This window comes from Lissotriton vulgaris, chromosome 11 (genome assembly GCF_964263255.1).
Source record: "Lissotriton vulgaris chromosome 11, aLisVul1.2, whole genome shotgun sequence".
In the NCBI taxonomy this organism is placed as follows: Eukaryota; Metazoa; Chordata; class Amphibia; order Caudata; family Salamandridae; genus Lissotriton; species Lissotriton vulgaris.
Genome location: NC_141699.1, coordinates 555160741 through 555184012, shown reverse-complemented (window position 1 = coordinate 555184012; position 23272 = coordinate 555160741). Strand labels below are relative to the sequence as shown.

The 23272-nt window shown below is 46.4% G+C and overlaps 1 protein-coding gene across 7 annotated transcripts in view; it reads left to right on the top strand.

The window, feature by feature from the left end:
• Positions 1 to 23272, top strand: part of SORBS3 (sorbin and SH3 domain containing 3) — a 369145-nt gene that overhangs the window by 244420 nt on the left and 101453 nt on the right. For all 7 annotated transcript variants that reach the window (XM_086943626.1, XM_086943631.1, XM_086943630.1 and 4 more), the window contains 2 exons: positions 1146 to 1232; positions 15199 to 15257. In XM_086943626.1, the coding sequence (XP_086799752.1) occupies positions 1146 to 1232; positions 15199 to 15257 (146 nt within the window). The remainder of the gene's footprint in view (positions 1 to 1145; positions 1233 to 15198; positions 15258 to 23272) is intronic.

Genomic DNA, 23272 nt, shown 5'->3' with positions numbered 1-23272 from the left:
CTTTCTACTAAGCTAATATAGGCACAAGTAAAAAACTGGTTTACTCAAGTTTGATTTATTTATTAATATAGAAAACAAAGTGATCAAAGTCCTCACTGCAAATAAAATTATTTAACAAAAGGATAAAAATAGGAGATGGGTAAGTCTATAGTTTCTGTCCAGAACAGTAAAATGCATGTTAGGGTGGGCAGAAACGGAGAAACATTGTTAAATCCTTAATACTAAAACATAGAAAAGTAGCTGCGAAAATCTATTTGAAAAGCACACAACACAAAAAAGTGATGGGTAGAACACACAGGTTAAGGAAACATCTTCGAGGCATAAAGCAGGAAAACAATAGAAATACAAGTGTTCTCTAATACTGCTTTAGGGTAAAAAATACCCTTTTGTAAAAGGGCGCTTGTTGCTGTGAACACAAGTAGGGTAGAACTGTCGTTTGACAGTTAAAACTGAGTTCTTGAAATCATTCTGTATCAAGAACAGTATGGCAATGCTCTTCAGACACATGAAGACTCCAGCCACAATTCTGCCTTTGGACAACAATCCAGTATTTTTCGGATAATATCTAGGCGACCTATAAAATAAAAACAATTGGGGTGTTAAACCAACGGTAAGCCAATGGGAGTGCACTGACTGCATACAATGAAGATAGAAGAAACACTGCCTGTAAGACATCTTATTTAGGGAAGTCCACACATAGAAGACACAATGAATACCTACCCAGGGGAGACAATAACATCAGGCCAACAGCCACCTGAGGACGCCGGGTCCATCTTTAGAATCCATGTCTACAAATAACTAATTCCTTTTGGAATGTATCAACAAGGGAAAGACCATTTTAGTTTGGAGAGGAGTCGATATTGGACCCAAACGTTCATCTTATGCGCATGTTTTCCGTCAAGGGTCAGAGTAGAGAAAGGGATGCAGTGATTTCACAGCTTCTGGGCACCTCTTGATTGGAAAAGGAAAGGCTTTACAGAAAGTAGGGTTGATGGCTAGTATAGTATACATATCCAACTGCAGAGGCCCTCTGTCATTAGACGCGTCTGTGTGGTGACAAGCAGATGATGTCAGAGGGTTATGTGTGATAGAGACAGGTGTGTGGCATGTACAGGGTGACAGGTAACCTTCATCTTCCCATTTAGGTGTTGCTGGAGAAGGAGCTCACTCTCTTCAGTGACGAGTTGGACCAGGACATGCGATCCATGGAGATGCGCTGGCAGCCTGGGCAGGTACCCCTTCAGCTCCATCCTCTTCTGCTAGCCTCGATTGGCGCTCGCAGCATGCCTCCTGCTTGGACTGTGCCAATCACCTGTCAGTGCTATGTCTCTGCTGTGCTGGCCCTGCCACTGCATTTTTGCAAACTAAGCTAGCATGGCTCTATCACTCCACGGCTTCTGCTTTGCCATCACTGTTGTGCCAATCGATTACTTCCCCTATACCAGCACTGCTTCGACAGTCCATAACCAACTAATTATTTAATAGATATGTTTATTGAACTTTTATAATACACTCCATGTCACCTAATGTCACTTCTGAATGAGGAATTATGATTGATTTCCAAGCTTCTACGTTGATGGTCTGCCAATGCATCAATATAGCATCCCCACTGCCACAGCTGTTATTCTAGACGTGTGTCCATACTCAGTACTAGGAGTGCCGGTACCTTGGTGATAACCCGTTAGATCTCATACCTAACAGGGACCTTCATGTTACCTCATAACCATGTGCACCCCAAACCCTCTACTCTATCGATGTCCAGGATACCTGCCTCCTTAGATCCCATGTGCCCTTTGTCTAGCCCCTGGACCATTACTCCCTGCTCAGTACCCAGGCACCTAGTAGTGCCATGTACGGCAGTGAACTTTGGGGAGGTTTATGCACTAACAAACTTGTCTCATTCAGAATTGTTTTCTGGGAACCAGTATTGGGTTTCCAGGTTGTGCTCCTCTGAATACAAATCGGGCTCCCAAATGTTGATATATTTATGTATTATTATGACTATCAAATCGTTGCGTGTCTCATCTCCGTTATTTCAGAGCGCTAGAAAAAAACTGACATTTACATACATCGAAAAGCAGGAGGCAAGAAAGAATGGAGTTCTCCCTGATGAGCATCATTCATACCTGATGTTCTTTGTCAGAAACTCCGGAGCAGCACGGAGATCCATTAGAAGTCAAGTCTAAATTGTTCCATATTGGCAACAGCCGTGCCTGCCAAGTATTACTTTAAAATGTTGTGTTCTTAATTATATGAAATTTGGCAGGTTTTAGCTTTTACACTTGGTTTAAGATCACTACTGAGGCATTATGTGACATGAAATAACGCTAATCTAGATTTCCTCAAGTGCTCGCTTCTAGTGGGCCAGGCCATGCGGTGAACGGATCCCCATTTCACGTCACGGATTGGACACCAAAAAAAGTTGATTTATGTCCAGTAGCAGATTGGACACAAAAGAATAGGTCAACTATGTCCAGTCACAAACTAGACAACGAGAAATCAATCAACCATCTCCAGTCACAGATTGGACAGTAAAGAATAGGGCACCCATGTCCAGTCTTGGATTAGACATTGACGAATGGGTACTCCATGTCCAGTAACAGATTGGACTATGGGGAATCAGTCATCGATATCCAATCATGGATTAGACAGCGAGAAATCTGTAACCCAGGTCCACTCACGGATTCTACAGTGAAGAATAGATTATCCATAGTCAGTTGTGGATTGGACCACGAGGAGTCATTCATCCATGTTCAGTCATGGACTGGAAAACGAGGAATCAGTCACCCATGTAAGATCCTGGATTGGTCACAGACTGGACCATGAAGAGTACGCCAGCCATGGATTGGACACTGTGAAGAGTAGTTTTAGTTCGTTTATTTATTTTGCAGAGTTACTTAAAACCATTGCAATACATGTAAAAAATAAAACCATATATAAAAAATTCGACTACAGTAATAAAATGTCTTCATAATGGAAATGTGAAACACTTCTGTTGCTTACGAGTTAAAAAATACAGATTTAGACATGCAGGAATAACCTATGTAAGTAACCCAGTCACCTGCATCGAGTGGTGCTCCCCCTGCAAAAATTAATAGTCCAAATACTCCAATGCCCAAAAACTTTTGTGTCAGTTTGGCATTTTTGCCCGGGCCGCTTCGAGAAATCTAACTAGTCTAGTGTTCAATTGTGGTGAGGCTGGGTCGAAGCAGGCCGAAACTGCCTGCCTCCTTGAACGAATCCCCCTTTGATTAAAGGGGATTTTTAGCAGTTGCCTCCTTTCTTTAAGCATCTCCGTGCAAGAACAAATGGTTTGGACGATGTCCCCTGGCCGTTTTTACACAGACTGCATACTGTGAAAGTCTGCACCCTTTTCCATGGTGGAAGATGCTGCGTGCATGGCATCACTCGAGTCGTAGCATTAGGAATTTTTATTTCAGTGCTTTTGAGTAGCCCAGGTTAAATTATTGTTGCGGGGCTAGGGTCTTGTACGAATTCGAAGTCATCCAAGTGTGCGCTCTGGCAGAAAAAGCAGCTTTGTCCTCCACCAGTGACAGTTTTTTTAACGACTTCCACCCTAATTTTTTAAAAATTGAATGGTGACACTGTGTATCCCATAAGGGCGATAAGCCTGTGTTTGCCAGTGCCTCCAGAATGTGCAGTCTTGCGGGCAAATTCTCCCTCTGTTGGAGATCTTGCCACAGCAGGTGATTTACTGTGTTAGGGTTTGATCTTCTGATTTTATTCCAACAGTTGATGTATACTCCATATCTGACCCAGGTTTGCTTTATCCGGCCAAACTCCAGTCGGAGTTGCGTCGGGGAGGTATAATTCGGGAGGCTGAACATAGTTCTGCATGCTTTTACAAGCGTTTTGTCCAGAAGATTGGTATCTCTCCCGCACAGTGCTTCACTACCATAGGTAATAGTAGGTAGAATTTTGGCCCGAGCTACCACTAAAAGAGTGCTCAACTTAGGGCCCAGTAGTTTGGCTGATATGATAGACTTTTCATTGTTAAGGCAAGGATCATCCTTTTCCTTTTGATCTCTTCTTGTTGACGGGTAAAGGATCCCTCTTTATTAAGATAGGGGCCAGCACGCAGCACTGTTTAAGTCCTTTCGTTGTTTTAACTTTTCTTGAGAGATCGGACACTGGTCCTATTTGACCTGTACCCAGGTATCGGTATGTAAAAGCATTATCATTGATAGAAGGGTGTTTGGGATGCCCCATCTGGCTAGCTTAGTCCACAGTTTGGACCTCTCCACGTTGTCAAACGCGCCACTGAAATCGATGATACAGACATGCAACTGTGTTTTCCTCATTTTTGTCGTATCCGCTATCAAAGATATTGCCATGATGTTGGATATCGTGCCAGAGTTTTTTCGGAATCCTGTCTGATTTAGCAGGATTATTTCATTATGTTCTGCCCAAGTTATCAATTCCTTCAGCAGTGTTCCCGCAAAGTATTTGGCCTGATTATCGATCAGTGCTACTAACCGATAATTGGCTGGCTGGACCTTGCCGCCACTTTTATGGATCGGAATGATCGTTGAACCTTTCCATGAATCTAGGATAGTGCCCAGTCGCCTTACTTCCAGAAATAGTGGATGGAGTATTTCTGTCCAGTCTTCCGGCCTTTCTTTAAACACTGCTGGTGGGATTCCATTCGGGCCCGGCGCGCCTTCCTTTCTTCCCTTACTGATCAGTTTCCTGATTATTAGCTGATCTGTGACGAGTGGAATTTCCTCCTAATGATGGATTAAGTTGGGATTATTGAATGTGTCATTTGCCCTTAAATCGGATAGTGGCGGCGGAGCTGTCAGGTAATTTGTTGTTGCCTCTTTCCCTTCTTCCTATGTTGGTATAATGTCCATCCGTGTCTGCTCTGCTCTGCTCTGCTCCGGTGTGGGCTGATTGTTGCTTTGGCTATTGAAGAGGGAGTTTAAGTAGCTTGCCCAGGTTTCCTCTACAATGTAGGAAGTAAGTCCCCCATAATGCGGGTGTATGATAGTGTTTACTGTTTTCCAGAAACAATCGCTGGCATTATGCTTTATATTGTGCAAGAGCTTTGCCCAGAAGACCTGTTCGTTATTATTAATGTTCCATTTCAACTTATTTAGTTTGGTTCTTTGTTGCCGCAAGGATAAGAGGAGCAGTGTGTTCCCTGGTTCATGGCGTAGAGATCTTATAGAGCCGTTTATCATTCTCTTAAGTGCTTTTATTTGTACTCTTTGAACCTTGGTTATCTTTTCCTTTTGTGTCTGCACCAGAAAACTCCTTGTTTTCATGTCCGTAGCCTTTAAGTTGCTGAGGTTAGTTATGAAGCATTCCCAGGTTTGTATCGGGTTCTTTCCGAGCGGTTGAGCGAGTAAAATATTGATTGCTGTGTCTGTTAAGGATTCTATGCTTTCTCTTGTAAACTTGATCCTCTTATAATTCGTTGTATAACTTGAGCCTAGATGTGGAGCAGGATGAATGCTAGTCGGAGCAGTTGCCGCTAGAATAGTCTCATGTGAACGGTGGTCGTTGTCCCCTTAGTCGTCCATTCTAAAGCCTGTTAAGTGTTGAAACAATGAGAGGCTGACAAACTTGTAATCTAAAAGCGAGTTTGTTAGTTCAGTGTGGCAGCTTGCCACTGGAGGAGTATCGCTGTCTGTTCCTCCATTGAGGGCCCTAAGATATAGGTGTTCTAGTTCTTCCAGCAGGAGTCTGTTTACCCTGTTAGGCCACCCATGTGTAAAGGATCCTTGTGTTGGTAAATTGTAATTTAAGGATTGGTGGCAGACTTCCTTTGCTTTGGATGATCCCATTAGATATAGATTCAAGTCCCCCGATAGTATAAGATTTGGGTTTTCGACGCTGTCCAGATAAGAAGTCATTTGATCTGTTAACTTTATTGAGTCAATTGATGTCCGTTTTGGGTGGATGTATACGTTAAACAGAGTTACTTCGTTTTGTGCCCCTACCATGGAAAGAGTGAGTTTGACTGTTAAAGCTACATCTGTTTCAGGGCCAGTTGCCACCGCTGTTGATATGGATATTGTTGAAATATAGGTTGCCAGCCCCCCTGAAGAATGGCCCGTTTTGCTACCCTTAGCGGCCGGACGGTCAAAGCAAAGGAACCTGTGTATGTATAGTGGTTCCATGAGCCATGTTTCCTGTAGCATAATAATATCAAGGTTATTAAGATATTGCAGGAATTCTGGGTCTTGAATTTTTGATGCTAAGCCGTTAACGTTCTACGAACAGAGGCGTGTCGCTGGTTCTTTTTGTCTATTGTTGCCAGGGTCTAAATGGTTATTATGTCATTAAGTTGCTGTGGGAAGGTTTATGGTTCTTGTAATTAGATCAGCGTTCCAGGAGTTGTGTCCGCGTGTCATTTCAGCCCTAGGAGATACATGTTGTATGCCTTGGTTGAAAGCCCTTCTCGGCGCTGAATGGCCAAGTGCCCCTCTTAGTACAGAGGTTGAGGGCCTTGAACATTCTTTGGTACCTGACCTTGGGCTCGAGTTTAGTAGCAGTGCTGGATAGGCTGAAGGTTGGTTGGGGCTGATTTGGATGCCCCAGTCTTTAAAGGTGAGATGGTGATTTAGGACTCTCTTGGCTGTTGCGGCTGATTTCCATAATGCCCTTGTCATTTCTGGCTTGGCTGGATTATCTGCAGTGAGAAACTCTATTGCAAGTAAGTCTGTTGTATTCTGGTCTGCTAAAGTGGGTATGGCCCGAAGTAATTTTAGAACGTTGCCTCTGTTCGGCAAATCGTGGTGTCCTTTTAATATACTCTGGTTTGAGCAATGTGTATCTCGGGGCCAATGGCGGATCATTTGGGGGATAGGTTGTGATTTTGAGTGGCCCCTTCCATTTGGCAGTGGGGTTTTGTTGTGTTAGCCAATGAGGCTCATTCTGATCTAATTGCACAACTGCACGAATGGCATTAAAATCTTTTTCCATATTTGTTGTTAAAGTTGAGATTCCTAGTTGACTCTGTTGTTGCCAGGGGAGAGAAGCCTGAGGTGGTTGGTCAGGACCTATCCTCGCTTGCTTCCCCTCCGTTGAGGATGCCACTATCTGAGTTGTGCAGATCACTTTTGTTGCTGTTTCATCATTTCCAGCTGGAGGGACGGTGCGAAGTAGCCCAGTTTCCTGCTGGGTAGGCTCCTGGTTACTATCCTTTGCTAGGGACGTAATTTTATGCTGACCAGCAAGCCAATTTGAGTTAGATCTGGTGGTTTCTAGAGGAGGTTCGGGAACTAAACTGTTGACGGCTTTGTCCCTTTCAGACCCAGGGGCCACCACAGGTTGCTTCAAAGACCTTTCCTGTTACTGCTTGAGGCCCCCCAAGGTTATAGGAACAGGAGTATGCTGCTATGTCTTGATGTTTTTTTGTGTGAGCCAGATTATCTTGCGTGTCCCCCTCTTTTGAAGCAATGATTGTATTTGGGCATTGTTTACTGAAAATTGAATAGGTGGCTGCTTGATTGAGAAGGAGTAATTTCTAATTGCGACCTTTTATTTTCAACTGTCGGCATTGTCTGGCATTCGTTTTTGTCTCGGCTGTAGTAACTGAAGCTGTCTTTGAAAGGTCGCTGCTGCTGCCAGTGGTGCCTGCTCTTTGTTGTGTGTCGGTTTTAGTGTTTTTATAGAACTGCTTTAAATTTCTGTCGGGAGTGCGATGAAGTCGTCAGTGGGGCAACTAGCACTGGCAGAGCAGGTTGATTTGTTCTTCAACTCTTTGAGCGCGGTGGAAAGCATTGTCGGAAGACTTGCCAGCTTGTCCACAACCTGGCTACACCCACATTGGAGGTATGTCTCTGTTTGTGCCCTTCTTATTAGTGCATTGAGTTCCCCCAGTTTTTCATCAATCCCCGATGTAAATACTGCCAGAGTGTTTAATAGTGAAAGCTGTATGTCCATCTTGTCCGATCGCATTGTAGCGCCTCCACTGACAGTTGCATGGTTTTTAGGAGGGAGGCCCAGGTGCTCCCAACCTGCAGATTTGGGTCCCCCCGCTCCTTTGGGCTCACTTCCTTCTTTCCCAACGAGGGCTGATTGTCCGATGAAGGTGGGTGCAGGAGCGTCATCTTCTCTGTGAGAGGACCCGTCTGTTGGTCTGGGGAGTATGCTGCCAGCATGTCCTCCCATTCCTGTGTTCTTAAATAGGATAAAACAGCCCTACCTTAATCCTGCTTTGGAGATTTTAGGTTAGCTGGTGGGGGTGTCGTCTTATGACTGACTTGGCTATTGGGGCTAAGGTCACACTTAGCTGTATTAGTCATATCGCCATTAGATATGTTTAAATCCTGGGATCCAATGGCGAATTCTTCGGATGCCCATGGGGAGTAATGTTTGGTCAGCTTATCTTCTAGGCTGGATGCATCTGACCCGGACTGCTTGCTCCAGTTGATCTGTTGTCCTTTTTCCTTTGCCGGTGAATGGCCTCCTTCTGTTAGGGTCGGTAGTGCTTGCTCAGTCAGAGGTGCTCCTGATGTTATGATTGAAGTTGTTGTAATTATAGAGTTGGCTGCTGTTAATAAATTCTGAGCTTCTGCTTGCGGAGATTTCTGAAATTTCTGAGATCCTAGTGAGCCTATTGATAAAACAGAATAAGATTGGATTGATCCAGGGGATATCGAGTCTCCTATGTGCTGCATATTCTGTGCCTTACATTGCACCATATGGCTGACTGAAGGACTGGTTGAAGGGGATTCAGCTATTGTATTGTTCTGAGAATTACTCTGTATTGTTTTGTGGAACTTCATTTATGTATTCCACTATCGATGATGTGGTTATGCATGTAGATGAAGATGTAGATGAGGATATTGTGGAAATCTCTGGTTTTAGCCGGGCTTGAGTATGAATTTGTGCTATAATTTACTGTTTCCGCTGGGTTTGGTGAGTTGGCTGAATTGTCTGCCCTGGTTTGGGTGCCAGTACTGGTACTTGGTCTGGTAGTAAGGGGGACTAAAGACCTTTCATAGTGGCATAGTGGCGTTTCTTGAGTAAAGAGCCGCCCCAATGTCTTTAATAAAGTTGAATTTTGTGAACTTTTTTGGTTGAACTAGGGGGTTTTGGGTTTCTCTCTCAATGACCCACCAACAATTAGGTCACCGTCTGTTGAAATTAGAGCCGGTTCGTCACTGTTCTGATATGTAGAGGGACCTGCCTTGCCCTTTCTTCTCCGCCCTGAGATCTTGGGGCAGCTGATCTCCCGTACTCAGCCTGACCTCATATCATGCAACAGCTACCTGGGTGGGCGGGAGGTGCAAATGAGGTGCACAATGCGGGTGCTTTATACTGCTTTTTCTGTTGCCGGCTAGCTCTCCCCCTGCGCTCCGCTTCCATTAAACAGACAGCTCTTTAGGGCTGGTCAAATCTATGCCTGTCCTCAGTTATCCACAGTTATCCGTGCCTTGCTCCGGTTCCGCTCGGTACATAGATCTGCAGCACCTCAACAGGTCTTGGTTACTCAGGTCGACAGGGAGGGTTGCAGTAGAGCCAAGATGCTTCTTTTTGCCCAAATGGAGCGACACCTGCAATCACGAAGAGCCATATGCCTGGAGGTGCTCTAAACGCATTCTCACTATGAGCATGTCCCAGGGCCCCCCAAGCTGACCTAATATGCAGGTCAGAGTTGATGTCTAGGTATTGTCAGGAAGTATCCGGGGTAGTTGCTGTCAGTAACATTGATTTAAGAGGGATTGGTGATCACAGCTCCTGCCGCTGTTGTGCTGCCCCGCCTGCTCTAACTGCTGTGGGTTGGCGGTTTTAACCCCAGTTAGTTGATCCTTTTGGCCTCTACAAAAGGGCCCTCCCAACCACAAAAGCCTGAGCCTTTATGTTGCGGGCTTCTCACAGGCCACTTGCCACCTGCACCCCCTACGCTGGAGCTCGCAGCTGCTGGAGGGAAGGGAGCAGCCCGCACCACTACTGCCCCCGCTCCCTGCTGCAAGGTGGATATTGCGGCTCCTGCCGCCGTGATGATAGCTTGTCGCAGCTTTACTCAGCCTTTCACCGCTGCGGGGGGCTGCTGGGAGTCTAACCCGGCTCCTGTAGCTGCCTGTACCTAGAATCTGCTGGGCTCCTCCTGCAGCGCCTCCCGCTGCTGCTCCTGTGTGGCGCCTGCTGCTGCCGGGCTGCTCCCCAGCTGCTCCCCGGCTGCTCCCGCGATCTCTTGTCGGTCTCTTACTGGTGCTGGGGTGGCTGCTCCTGCGGGCCTTCCTTGTCTCCGCTGCTAGGGAGCCAGGCAGGCTCTCTTGCCGGTGCTGGAGATTGGGTGGCTGTCGTGAATGCCGCCACCACCACGGCGGAGCAGCGTGGAAGCGAGGAGCGTGGTATCTGAATTGGATTGAAACTGGATCAGGAGCGGTCTCATGTGACAAAGGTGCTATGGATTCAGATAATGTGAATAGTAGGTTATTTATAGTAAAGTCATGGATTGTACAACGAGGAGTCAGTCATCCATGTTCAGTCATAAATTGGACAATGAAGAATAGGTCCTCCGTGGTCAGTGATGGATAGGACAATAAGGAGTCAGTCATTCCTGTTCAGTCCCTTGTGTCTCTTTATAGATTGGACGGTGAAGAATAGGTCATGTGTGTCAAGCCATGGATGAGATGGTGAAAATGTGGTCATTGATATGCCGTCACTTATTAGATGACTGGTTCCTCGTTGTCCATGTCAAGTCAGGAATGGGTCATTCTTGTCCAGTCACTGCTTGGACAGCAAGGATCTGGTCATCCTCATGCAGTCACGGATTGGACCGCTACCAACTGTGCCCTCACACAGCACCTAGGTAGCTGTCAAAGCACATGGAAGTATGGAAGAATATTTAAAAAATTGGATTTCCCAGTGGCATCAACGAAACTGCACCAGTTCTTTTTTTTTAAATTAAATAACGGAGGCTCGCCAGTACAATATACTGCTCCTTGTATTGCATGGTCAACATAATGCTGTTAATTATAGTGTATTCGGCTGTGCTTTGAAGAGCCCTGTAGTAACTTTTTAGAGACACTGATTTTAAGTTGAGAATGTATTTGAACTGGATGACTTTGTGTGCAGGGGTATTGTTTTTATGGTAGAATGTAATGTTTGTTTTACAATTCGAGGCTGAACAAAGTTATCTATCAGTCCCTGTACTATCATTTGCAATGCTTCTGTGCCTAAATCTCTTATACGAGCCCCCAAGGTTTGTCTCCACGTTCTGTTGGTCCCCAGCCATTAACCATGTACCCCCGGGAGTCACCCTGTGCCTCCAGGTACCATCTGAATCGATCCTGTATACCAATGAACCCAAAGCCATCCTAACGCTCACACCCATCTGTGAAAGTTTGGGAGGAACAAGGATAGGGCTCAGTAATCTATGCTTTGCCTCATAAACAGGTTTTAACTTCACGTTTAAATATTTTTCCACATGCAGTCTTCACTTCCCTCCAGTAACCAGAGAAAATAGATAGTGTGTGCTATGCATGAATCTAAACCTACCACTCCACTTATCCTTTGATTATTCAGATGTAGGTTTGAAAGTACAGATATATGTGTGAAAGCCATTACAGATATTTTTGAATACCCACAAATGTGATATGGGGTGTGCTTACCACAACTATATTGCCCGCTGAACTGATAGTTTACCTGGGACTACGACTACTGGTCAGAAAGCACTGATCTTGTACTAAGGATCAAACAGGAGTGAAGTACTCTTCGGTCTGTCACTACCTCCACCACTGGTCATTTGGTTGTAGAGACCCGGGTGACCCGGCAATGGGAGAGACATGAAAGGGCTTTGAAGTTGAAGAGAGTTAGATGGTCAATGAGTTGTAGAGCGCCAATGAGCCCTTGGAAATGTGTCTACTCAAGATGGTGTTGTAGTTGGAGAGAGTGAGAATGGTTCTTGATTGGAGGGATTTGTGATAGTCCTGGAGTTAGGAGTCAGGAAGGTATCAGAGACGGCAGGAACCAAGAGAGCTGAAGTGAGTGGGAATGGTTCTAAATTGGAGAGATTTGAAACAGCCTTGAATTTAGAGAAAGTCAAGAGGGTTTCGGGGATGGCAGGAACTAAGTATGTGCTGGAGTTGGAGCGGGTGGGAAATGTCCTAAATTGGAGAGATTTGACCCAGCCTTGGATTTAGGGTGAGTCAGGAGCGTATCGGAGCTGGTGGGAATCAAGAGTGTGCAGGAGTTGGAGAGAGCAGGAATGGTCCTAGGTTGGAGAGATTTCAGACAGCCCTGGCTTCGGTTTGAGTCAGGAGGTTATCACAGATAGCGGGAGTCAACAGTATGCTGGAGAGAGTAGGAATGGTTTTGCAGCTGGAGAATCGAAGCAGTCTTAAATTTGAAGAGAATCAAATTTGTGCTGGAGTTGTAGACCATCAAATTAGTTCTGAAGTTAGAAAGAGTGGGAATGGCCAATGAGTTACGGAAAGGTGAGATGATGCAAGTGTTGCAGAGAACTAACACGGTTTATAAGTGGTAGAGAGCAGACACTGCCCTGGAACTGGAGTGAGCTGAGACAGTCCTGGAATTAGAAAGAATCAGGAAGGTCTTTGGTTTGGAGAGAATGAAGAGTGCCTTGGAGTTTTAGAGTGTGGCAACCTCAACACTGTCGCAGAGAGCTGAGAAGGTGCAGACATAGAGAATTACGATGGTCTGTGAGATCAAAAAATGTAATACGGACCAAGCATTGAAAAGGAAATGCCTGTCCTTGGGTTGGACAGTTGGGAGATTTTGGACTTTGAGAGAATAGAAAGAGCGCTGAAAATGGATGAGGTAGAGATGTCCTTAGCATTGTAAACCTACGTGATGGTCCCGGAGTTGGACAGAGTCCAATTTTTCTAGAGTTGCACCACAAGAATCCTCTCCATCATCTTGGATAAAAGGATAAGTTGGCAATGTCAGGTAGTTTCTTGGACTCGACCGGCCAAGTAAGGCCTTCTTCAGTGATATGGTAATAGTTACTTATCTGGTGGTATGTGGACCTAGAACCTACACAGATCATTTATTGAAGAGGCTGACAAAGGGCTTGGCAGGAAGGTGGGAACCATCATGTAGCTTTTGTGTGGGATAGTGTTGTGCAATGTCCTACAATGCTGTGTGTTTAGAATGTTTTCTACAATGATGGAGGGGTAGGTGTCAAGTGCTGTCCTGTTAGTCTTGTGCGATGGACAGAGCGCTGAAACTTTTCAGACACTCACCCACAGATCTAGGTTTAATCCATCATCATTCTTTAGCTCACTTCGCTACACCAGTTCAGACCCAGCCAATACGCAAATCAGCCGTGCCCTGTGCCTCATGGGAACAGTCCACCCCGAACTGCAAAGCCTTTCCTGGACGGGAAACAAGCATCCTGGGACCGGTTTTGGGGTAACAGCAGGGGGGTGGCAAAGTGAGCTAAAGAACGATGATGGATTTAACCCAGATCTGTGACTGGGGGTGAGTGTCTGAAAAGTTTCAGCACTCCATCCATCATAAAAACAGCTGAGAGATATTTTTAGTATTCCAGAATTACTGGGCGCAACTCCTGAGTTGCCGCAAGGTAATAGGTTCAAGCGTTGTTCCGTGAAGGCAATGGGGCGAGCGGTAATATCCCAGAACCGCTCCAAAACGGGGACCAGCAAGCTGATCCACACAATTTAGAAAAAGCAACTATGCCCCTGCACTAAATCACATTAGTAATACTGTAAGTTTGTTTTTAGAACTGTAATGAAAATATCAGGACAACTTTAAACATTAGGTGACTCTCCGAGAATTAATACATATAAATCACACTGTATAGGTGGATAGACAGTCTTATTCGTGGTGTGGTCACTTCTGTTTATTGTTCCAAAGCACAAGCCAACACGTGTTTCATCGCAGGGAACAAAACTGCGAATCTTCAGGGCCTGCTCAGTCAAGAAGAAATGAAGTTTGTATTTTCAAAAGCCCCGTCTAAGACCGTCTTAGATACACGGCGCCGAGCAGATCAAGAGGGAGACTAACACTGATTAGGTGCACTTCCTACGTGGACGAAACGGCGTACCCGCCTTTCCACAAAGCCTTTTCTCCGCCCGGTTTACTTTTTGAGCCACAAAGCAACGAGATCACTTGCTACCAGAATTCACTATTTGGTAATCCGAATTCAGATTTCCAAACTACGCCCGGACTGGGCTTTTGCAAATACAAACTTCATTTCTTCTTGACTGAGCAGACCCTGAAGATTCGCAGTTCTGTTCCCTGCGATGAAACACGTGTTGGCTTGTGCTTTGGAACAATAAACAGATGTGACCACACCACGAATAAGACTGTCTATCCACCTGATTTACATGTATTAATTCTCAGAGAGTCACCTAATGTTTAAAGTTGTCCTGATATTTTCATTACCGTTCTAAAAACAAACTTACAGTATTACTAATGTGATTTAGTGCATTAGTGCAGGGGCATAGTTGCTTTCTCCATCCATCATATCCTTGTGTTGATTCTTTAGCTATCACCATTCATCCAGTAAATCTGGGTTCCTCAATACCTATAAATAAATCTTAAGCAGTGCACAGACATGATTACTAAATTCAGTTTCCACCAACCACATATTCCATCCTAAAACTCTGGAACCGCAACTTCAACGTTTCCCCATACCCCAAGATGCACAGAAACTTATACCAGAGTAGTTCATAAAGATAATGCAACACCAGTCTGTGGCTACCATATCATAGATGCATGTCTTATAGCCATATACCTCCTGCTCATCCTATAGCCATATGCTGCTGATCCTCATTCTTTAGCCTCAGATTCCCTCAGCCGAAGTTCAACAGGCATCTCCTCACCCCATCCCTGCCTTTGCCTACAGCACTGTGCCCTCCATTCCTGGGCGCCATTCCCTCGGTCTTAATGTCGAGGCACTGTACCCATTTCGGTTGCCGAAGAGCTTGCGTCATCGGCCCCGGATTCCAGGGCACCGTGTCCCGCCTGCTCGTGCAGGAACTAAAGCCCTGGCTGCCCCTCGTCGTCTCTATTGTGCATGTGCCAGTCTCGATTCCTTTCCCCGCTGTGTGATCAGTCCTCCGACTCCACCTGCTTCCAGCGCATCCGTGGAGTTTAGGACCCTGGGGGCTCCTCCGCGCGACCTGTTGCCAAATTTGCAGACTTTCCTGCTCAGAAAGAGTTGTAGGAATGCGAGTGCAGCCTCACCCAGTCCTCCGCTCACACCCACTCCTCTCTCTTCCTCTGTAGGGTCCTGCGGCGGAATCCCCCTCGGCGGCCGGATCCCCTTCTGCGGACCCCGACTCTCCGTGAGTACCCCAACTTTTCTTTCGTATGCGCAGCTGAGATCCTGTCAGGTAGATGGGGGCCCTCTCTTCCCGCATATAAAGTGCTGTAAGAGGGGGGCTCGGAAAGAGGGCCAGAGGGAGGGGCAGAGAAGGCTGGGGAGAGAAACTTATGGACCAAGAAAGGTCACGAAAGATAGCGAGGTTTCGGGGGGGGGGGGTTCGGGGGGAAGAGTGGGATGTGTTAAACAAGTGCTGTGAGTGTGAGAGAGACACTACAGAACAGAGGGGTGGGGACTATACGGGGAAAGGGTGGCATACGAGGATATAAGGGCGGGAAGAGAGGAGACTGGGATGGGTGAGGTGGAACAGAAGCTGGGGTTGGGGGAGAAAAAGAGAAGGGGCGAGAGTGGGTGATGACAAGGGAACGCGAAATAGATGCGGTGGATTATTGGATACGACAAGAGATGGGGAGCGAGGCATCCACAGAGATGCCCTCCTGGTGGGTGGGATGGGCTCGTCTAGACGTCTCCCTTGGAGTGCGGAGCAGTCAGGCTCTCCTTGTGTCAGGGCGAGGGGTCTAACCATCATGTTTCTCTCTGCATCATTGTACTTGTTTTCACCCCGTGGCAGTTCAACTAAGACCTTCACTGCCTGGTGTCTGCTAAAGAGCCCCCTCTGATGTCTGACGGTCCCACACCTGCCCTGGCCCAGGGGTCAGCCAGAGCTGAGACCACCCCTGGGAGCTCACCTGCTGGCAGATGGTCACACCGAGGGAGGGGCTCCTGCACACAGGCTAGGACCCACCAGACAAACCAACACATTGCATACATACAATGACCTCCTTTGAGGTGCCTGCGGGGGCGGGTCGCGTCACGCGCTCCGGGTTGGCTCGGCGCGAGCGCTGCTGTAACTCACGTTTACTTATTACATTGGTTTAGAGCGGAGGGGCGCTTTGGGCCAGGTATTTGCCAGGTGGCCGCCGCGTGACTTCATCAAGCAGTTTTTACTTTTCGGTCAGCAGCACTTTGAATGCCGGGGCTTGTAGTTTTTCAATATAAGTATGGTCGTATATGTTAGCCTGTAAGAATTTTTGGCAAAAAAGAAAGGCCCGGCTCGAGGTCCCACATGACACCGCTCTCCTGCCAGCTAGGTAGGACATAATGTTCTGTCTGGGGTTGTGAAATACCTGAGCTGTTAGTCAGTAGGGGATGAATTATTCACTGGAACGAGAGGGCGGCGCGGGGGGGCTTGTGCAGGGAAGGAGTTGGTGAGAAAGAAGTTATTTGCGGAGTAGACATGGGCATCGAGGTGCCAGAGAGTCGGAAACAATGCGCATGTTGGGACGGGGATCGAGGTCCCAGATTGAGTTGCATTAGTAGATCCGTGTGTGTGGATTCCCAGTCATGCAGTAAATGAAAGGCTGTCGACAGGGTTGAGGTACAGTGGCTGAGCTGCGTGGTGTGAGCGGTGTACTGGAGCAGCAATCTTTGGGTTATTTCAGGATCGGGGGCGCAGAGGCAGCGTCCTGTGTGGACGCTTTAGAGGAGTGTTAGGGAGTGGTGCTGGAGCCATTACCGTTCTTTGGAAGAGCAGCATGTCTGTGCTGCAACAGCAGGGGTTTGAATGGTAGGACTGAGGTGCATAGATAGAGTTAAGGACCGCTGATGTGGGGGGCGGGAGGTTGAGGCAAGTTACACCTCATGTTCTGCTCTGGACTTTAAATAAAAATACCTCGGAACACCTATGTGTCCCTTTATTTTGGTGTTTCTCGTATGAAATAATAAACATCATAAAAGAGGTGCTTCTGGAGATGGTTCTACACCCTACTAAGAAGTCGAAATGTTTCAGTCCTTAGCATTAAAGGTCAATACATCTGAATGCCCCCGGTATAATACTGTCTAGTAATGTCAATCAACCTAACGTTATTTGGGTTACCACAATTCGTCAAATACAACATGAAAAGCTTGGAAAGGGCTGAATCGCCCTATCCCACGACGATCTTTTCTTTGGTCCCTGAAATTTCAGGATATCATGCTACATGGAAGAAGAGGGAGACATGCCCCTGTAGTCACACATTTATCAAGGATGTCCCCTATTGTCTCTAGAAGCATCCCTTTTTAGGTCTCGCCTGTCCATGCGCATCGAGCAAGCGAGACTATGGGGGCTTATCCACTCTTTATCCAACTTGCAAGGAATTGTGGCGATTCCTTGCAGTGCCCGTGACTTTTAAGCTCAATGCGCATGCGCATTGAGCTTAAAAGCGCGTGCACATCAGTTCCCTCAGCCGCACTCCAGGCCCCTGCTGCTTTCACACCCCCTCCCCGCTCCGCCCCCTCCCCTGCCCGCCGTCTGTTCGCCGTCTGTTCCCTCAGCCGTCTGTACCCTGCTGCTTAACACCCTCTCCCCCGCTCCGCCCCCTCCCCGCCATGTCGCATTTCTCCTCCCCCCTCCCCACAGCAATGCCCTCCTAACAACACACAGTGCTCCCTGATGCAATGTACTTATCTTTACTGAACACTGAGCAATTTCTCCTTTCTGCCCAGACGTCTGCGATTGTAGAATAGCTGCATTTTTTTTCTGGGTGAGAGAGGAATAGAATGTACCAGAAACGGTTGCATCTGTGGTCTCTCAGTATTTCTCCTACTCCCCGCCCCTCCCCTCCCCTTTTCTGGTGTCTTCTCCCATCCCTCTCCTACCCTTTCTCTTCCGGGGATAGGATACACTTTAAAAGAGATTACACCACTTAAAGAGTGAAGAATACATGTCAACCCTCGGCCTCTTGTGTCCTTATCAGCTGAGGAGGGCAAGAAACCCGGGATCTGTGCGGGGCCTCCTTCATACGCCCTCCTACAGTTCTTTGTCTAGTTTTCGCTCCCTTTTTCGTCTTCGTGTAGCTTACCACGTTTTATTTTATTTGTATGTGCACATGTAGTTTTTTTTGTGCTAGTGAGTTTGTGTTTGGTTGTGTGGAGTGTGCGCGCTGTTCTGTGGTGTAGGACTGCGTGACTGCCGTGTCGTGAGATGCTGACGTGTGTGATGTTAGTGTGAGTGTGTGTTTGTGTGAAGAGCGCTGGTGTCTTTATTTCCGATTATGTGTCCGTTAGCGTGCCTGCGCTTCTGTGCAGTTCAAGTGTTGGTGGGGTGCGCCCATGTCCAGTTAGCGTTCGTGTGTTGTTGTCTTGGTGTGCCTACCTCAGAGCGTGTTTGCGTACCCTGTATTTCCAATGCATGCTACGCTCGTGCGCTCGCGTATTTTAAGTATGTTTTGTAAACAATGGTTGTGTTGCTGCCAATGCCTTTCACATTTCCAAGCGCCGTGCACACTACACAATTTTAATGCCTCCTTTCTCATTGATAAATACAGAAAACTGGGGCACAACCCGCAACATTTGAACCCAATGTCTAGTACATAGGAATCAATGGTCTGTGCATGTCCTTTTACATATTGTCCAACGAAGAGAAGTGACGCGCACCTAAAAAAGTCAGGGTTGTAGAAGAAACAACTTATATAAAATGCAGTAATAGGCGGTTAAGTTCCAATATGTTGACAACAACACGTACTATTTGCGCTGGTCTCCATACAAAAAACATAATATTTAGAAACAAATGTAATTTATTGTTGTATGATCAGAACGAAACATAAACAGCTCATCTGGAGCTTCTGTAAAAGAGGAAATGTTAATATTCCTAGATTCAGACGGGTAAAACAGGCTGGAATTAGTGTGCATGTTACAGGCTTTCAGGCGCATTAGACTCGGGCGCTTTTCGTTTCCCGGGACCATTCGGGGTCACATTTTTGGCTCGCAGGAATCCGGGCTCTTTTCATCGCCGTGTGTAGGAGGGATGTTACTTCTCGAAGTCCAACACGGATGCGTAGGAGGGCCCTTCTTCGATCACAAAGGAATGAACCATATCTATGTTGTGAACACCCCTCCTCGCTCATTTCATAACTCTGTGCCGCCGTAAAAAATCAGCCACGGCCACGCACTGTGCGTGAACGCATCAAATATCTAGCTGTGGAGCGGGGCTGCCTCCACTTCTGAAAAATACCACAATTGCAGTCCGAGAAGCTTTGACGTGGACTGCAAACCATAAAACACATTTTTGATATAGTAGGTCGTGTTTATATGTGTACGAATATCGAATAATTGTGTCTCCCGGCCTCAGCTAACAGTTAAATTATGTTTAACAAAGTGTTCCCATTGGATTCACCCTCACTCACCCTCACTCACACTCACCCTCACCCTCACTCACCCTCACTCACCCTCACCCTCACTCACCCTCACCCTCACTCACCCTCACCCACCCTCAACACCTCATCCTCACTCACCCTCACCCACCCTCAACCCCTCACCCTCACTCACCCTCACCCTCACTCACCCTCAACCCCTCACCCTCAATCCCTCAATCCCTCACCCTCACTCACCCTCACCCTCACCCTCAACCCCTCACCCTCACTCACCCTCAACCCCTCACCCTCACTCACCCTCACTCACCCTCACTCACCCTCACTCACCCTTACTCACCCTCACTCACCCTCACCCACCCTCAACCCCTCACCCACCCTCACTTACCCTCAACCCCTCACTCACCCTCAACCCCTCACTCACCCTCAACCCCTCACTCACCCTCACCCTCACTCACCCTCAACCCCTCACTCACCCTCACTCAGCTCAACCACAGCATCTTCACTAAATATATTTAATAAACTTTAAGCTATTGGCAATATAAAATAAAATCCATTTTATTTACGTATTAATTATTAATTTTTTTTAAAGCCATTGATTTTTTTTATATCAATACATATAAGTCACATATAAGTCCCGTTAATACAAAACATGTTGCTTTACAAATGCTAGAGGTGTCACATTTACAAAAATTATAACTATTGGCTTTGTAAAGAAGAAAGCTATTAATTTAGCTATTTAGAAAAAACAACACATAAATAAAAAACAAAAAAATAAATAACACCTATAGCTCAAACTTTACTACTGCGAGACCTATTGCATTTCCAATGCTTGTTATTGTTTTTAATCATACCAGGAACACCAAAAATAAAGGGATACCTAGGTGATCCGAGGTATTTTAATTGTGAAGTCTCCAGTAGGAAATTATCCTAGGTGCTCTCTGGAATATGGTTAAGCCCATCATTGTGTTTAGGGAGCAGGAATAGACCAGATGATGAAGCATGACACCAATAGGGTGTGTGGGGATCAACATAATATCAATCAAGGCTGTGGATTTGTGAATGGTTTAGCCTTGAACTCATAAAAATAGGATACTGTTTGGTATTAATTTATTGATTGTGGGAGGAGGTATCTTATGATCTTTTTTCCTCTCTTTCCCCAGATAGCCATTGACTGACCATTTGGTCATGCTTGGCTATTATATGTGATGAACTAGTTAAGAGTCCAGTCAGTGAGGGGTGGGAACGTCTGATGTTCTTTATTTCAACCCACACCCTTCCTACCCTCACTGGTTTATGAAATTTGTTTGTGACATGCACTTTCACCCTAAAGAACCAGTCCCCGGGTGGTGAAGGACCAAGGCTTTAAGTTGGGTGGGCCTGCCATTACTGTAATTAAGAAGTGACCTTGAACTAGGCCAATCCAGGCCCTATATACTCATGTTCTTAACTGTACAGACAAGAACACAGATCGATTTCTCAAAAGTGACTGTAAAAACCTTTCAAGGAATCCATGTCAGCGACGCAGTCCTTAATTATGTTTCACATGTTTTTTTACTACATCATGCATTGAGTATTTGCTTATTCAAGATGTTTCTGTATTTTTTTCCATGCGATTTGTGGTGAGTAGTGTGCAGTGGTGCCGACTAGAGTGGTGAAGAGTCCAGAGGCAGATAGTGCAGTCTTCCAGAGTAGAGTGCCGTAGAATGCAGTGGTGTACAGTAGAGTGCATTGGCTTAGAGTAGAGTGGTGCAGAGTAGAGTGGTGTAGAAAGCAGTGGCATAGAGTACAGTGGTGCAGATTAGAGTAGAGCGGCATAGAGTTCAGTAATGTAGGGCACAATTATGTAGAGTGGCATAGCATGCAGTAGTGTAGAGTAAAGTGTTGCAGAGCAGAGTATAATGACGTAGAGTCGAGTGGTACAATGTAGTTGGCATGGAGTGCAGTAACATAGAGCCCATTGGTTTAGAGTAGTGTAGTAGTGTGCACTGGCGTATATTGCAGTTGCATAGAGTAGATTGTTTCAGAGTAGAATGAAGTGACGCAAAGCGGAGTGGTGCAGGGTAGGGTGCAGTTGTGCAGGGTAGAGTGCAGTGGCGAAGGGTAGAGTGCAGTGGCATAGAATAGTGACATAGTGTGCACTGACATAAATTGGAGTGATACGGAGGAGAGTGCATTGGCATAGAGTGCAGTGTTGTAGAGTGGCATAAAGTGGAGTGGCCTAGACTGGAGTGGTGTAGAGTGCAGTGGTGCATATCAGAGTGGGATAGAGTGCATTGGCATACAGTAGGGTGGTGCAGAGTAGATAGGAATAGAGAGCAGTGGTGCACAGTGGATTAGAGTGGCATAGAGTGGATTGCCGTAGAGTGCAGTGGAGTGGTGCAGAGTAGTGTGCCAGAGAGTTCAGTGTTGCAGAGTAGAGTGTTGTAGAGTACAGTGATGTGCAGTAGAGTCCATTGGTGTAGAGTGCAGTGGCATAGATTAGAGTGGTACAGAGTAAAGGGCCGTAGAGAGCAGTGGCATAGAATAGATTATTTCAAAGTAGAGTATAGTGGTGTAAAGTGCCGAATAGTTTTAACATAGACTGCAGTGGCGTAGAGTGTATTGGTTTTGCGTGAAGTAGTGTAGAGTGCAGTGGTGCAGGATAAATTGCAGTGATGTAGAGTGGAATATCGCAGAGTGGAATAGAGTGGTGTAGAGTAGATTGCTTCAGAGTAAAGTGAAGTGGCGTAGAGTGCAGTGGCACAGAATAGAGTGTTGTGGAGTGCAGTGTCATGTCAGAGTGCAGTGTTGCTCAATAGACTAGAGTGACTTGGAGTGGATTGCTTAGGGTGGAGCGATGTACAGCACATTGTGTATAGCACAGTGGCATAGATTGCAGTGGTGCAGAATAGAGTGGCGGAGAGTTAAATGGCGGAGAGTACATTGTTGCAGAGTAGAAGTGGAGTGGAATAGGGTAGAATGCAGTAGGGTAGAATACAGTGGCGTAGAGTGGAGTGATGCAGAATAGAATGGAGTAGATTGCATTGGTGTAGAGCTGTGCAGTGGCGTGGCATAGAGTAGAGTTGAATAGAGTTCAGTGGCAGTGTTTGTAGTGTTGCAGACTAGGCAGTCGTACAGTGCAGTGGCGTATAGTAGAGTGGCATAGTGTGCATTGGTATAGAGTAGTGTAGAGTGGCATAGAGAGCAATAGAGAGGAGTACAGTGGTGCACAGTAGAACAGAGTGGCATAGAGTACAGTAACTTAGAGTATAATGATGTAGAGTATAGTGGCAAAGGTTGAAGAGTAGATTGGTGTAGAGTACTGTGACGTAGAGTGCCTTGGTTTTGTCTAAAGTGGCATAAAGTGCATTGGAACAGAGTGCAGTGGTGCAGAGTGGAGTGGCGTAGAGTGGAGTTTTGCAGCGTAGAGTGCAGTGATGTAAAGTGGCATAGCGTGCCGTGGTGTAGAGTGTTGTAGAGTATAGTGGCGTGTAGTGCAGAGTAGTTAGCGTAGAGTCCCTTTGTTTTGAGTAAAGTGGTGTAGTGTGCACTGGTGTTGAGTGCAGTAATTTGGAGTAGAGTGGCGTAGAGCGCAGTGGCATAGAGTGGAGTGGCGCAGCATAGATTGCAGTGGCGCAGAGCGGAGTAGAGTGGCGTAGCATGTAGTGACAGAGTGCAGTGGCGTAGAGTTGATTGTTTCAGAGTAGAGTGAAGTGGCAGAAAGTAGAGTGGTGTAGGGTAGTGTGCAGAGGCGTGGAGTGGTACTGTGCATTGGCATAGAGTGCAGTGTTGCAGAGTAGAGTGGCTTAAGGTGGAGTGACGTAGAATGGAGTGGTGCAGAGTAGAATAGAGTGGTGTAGGGTGCATG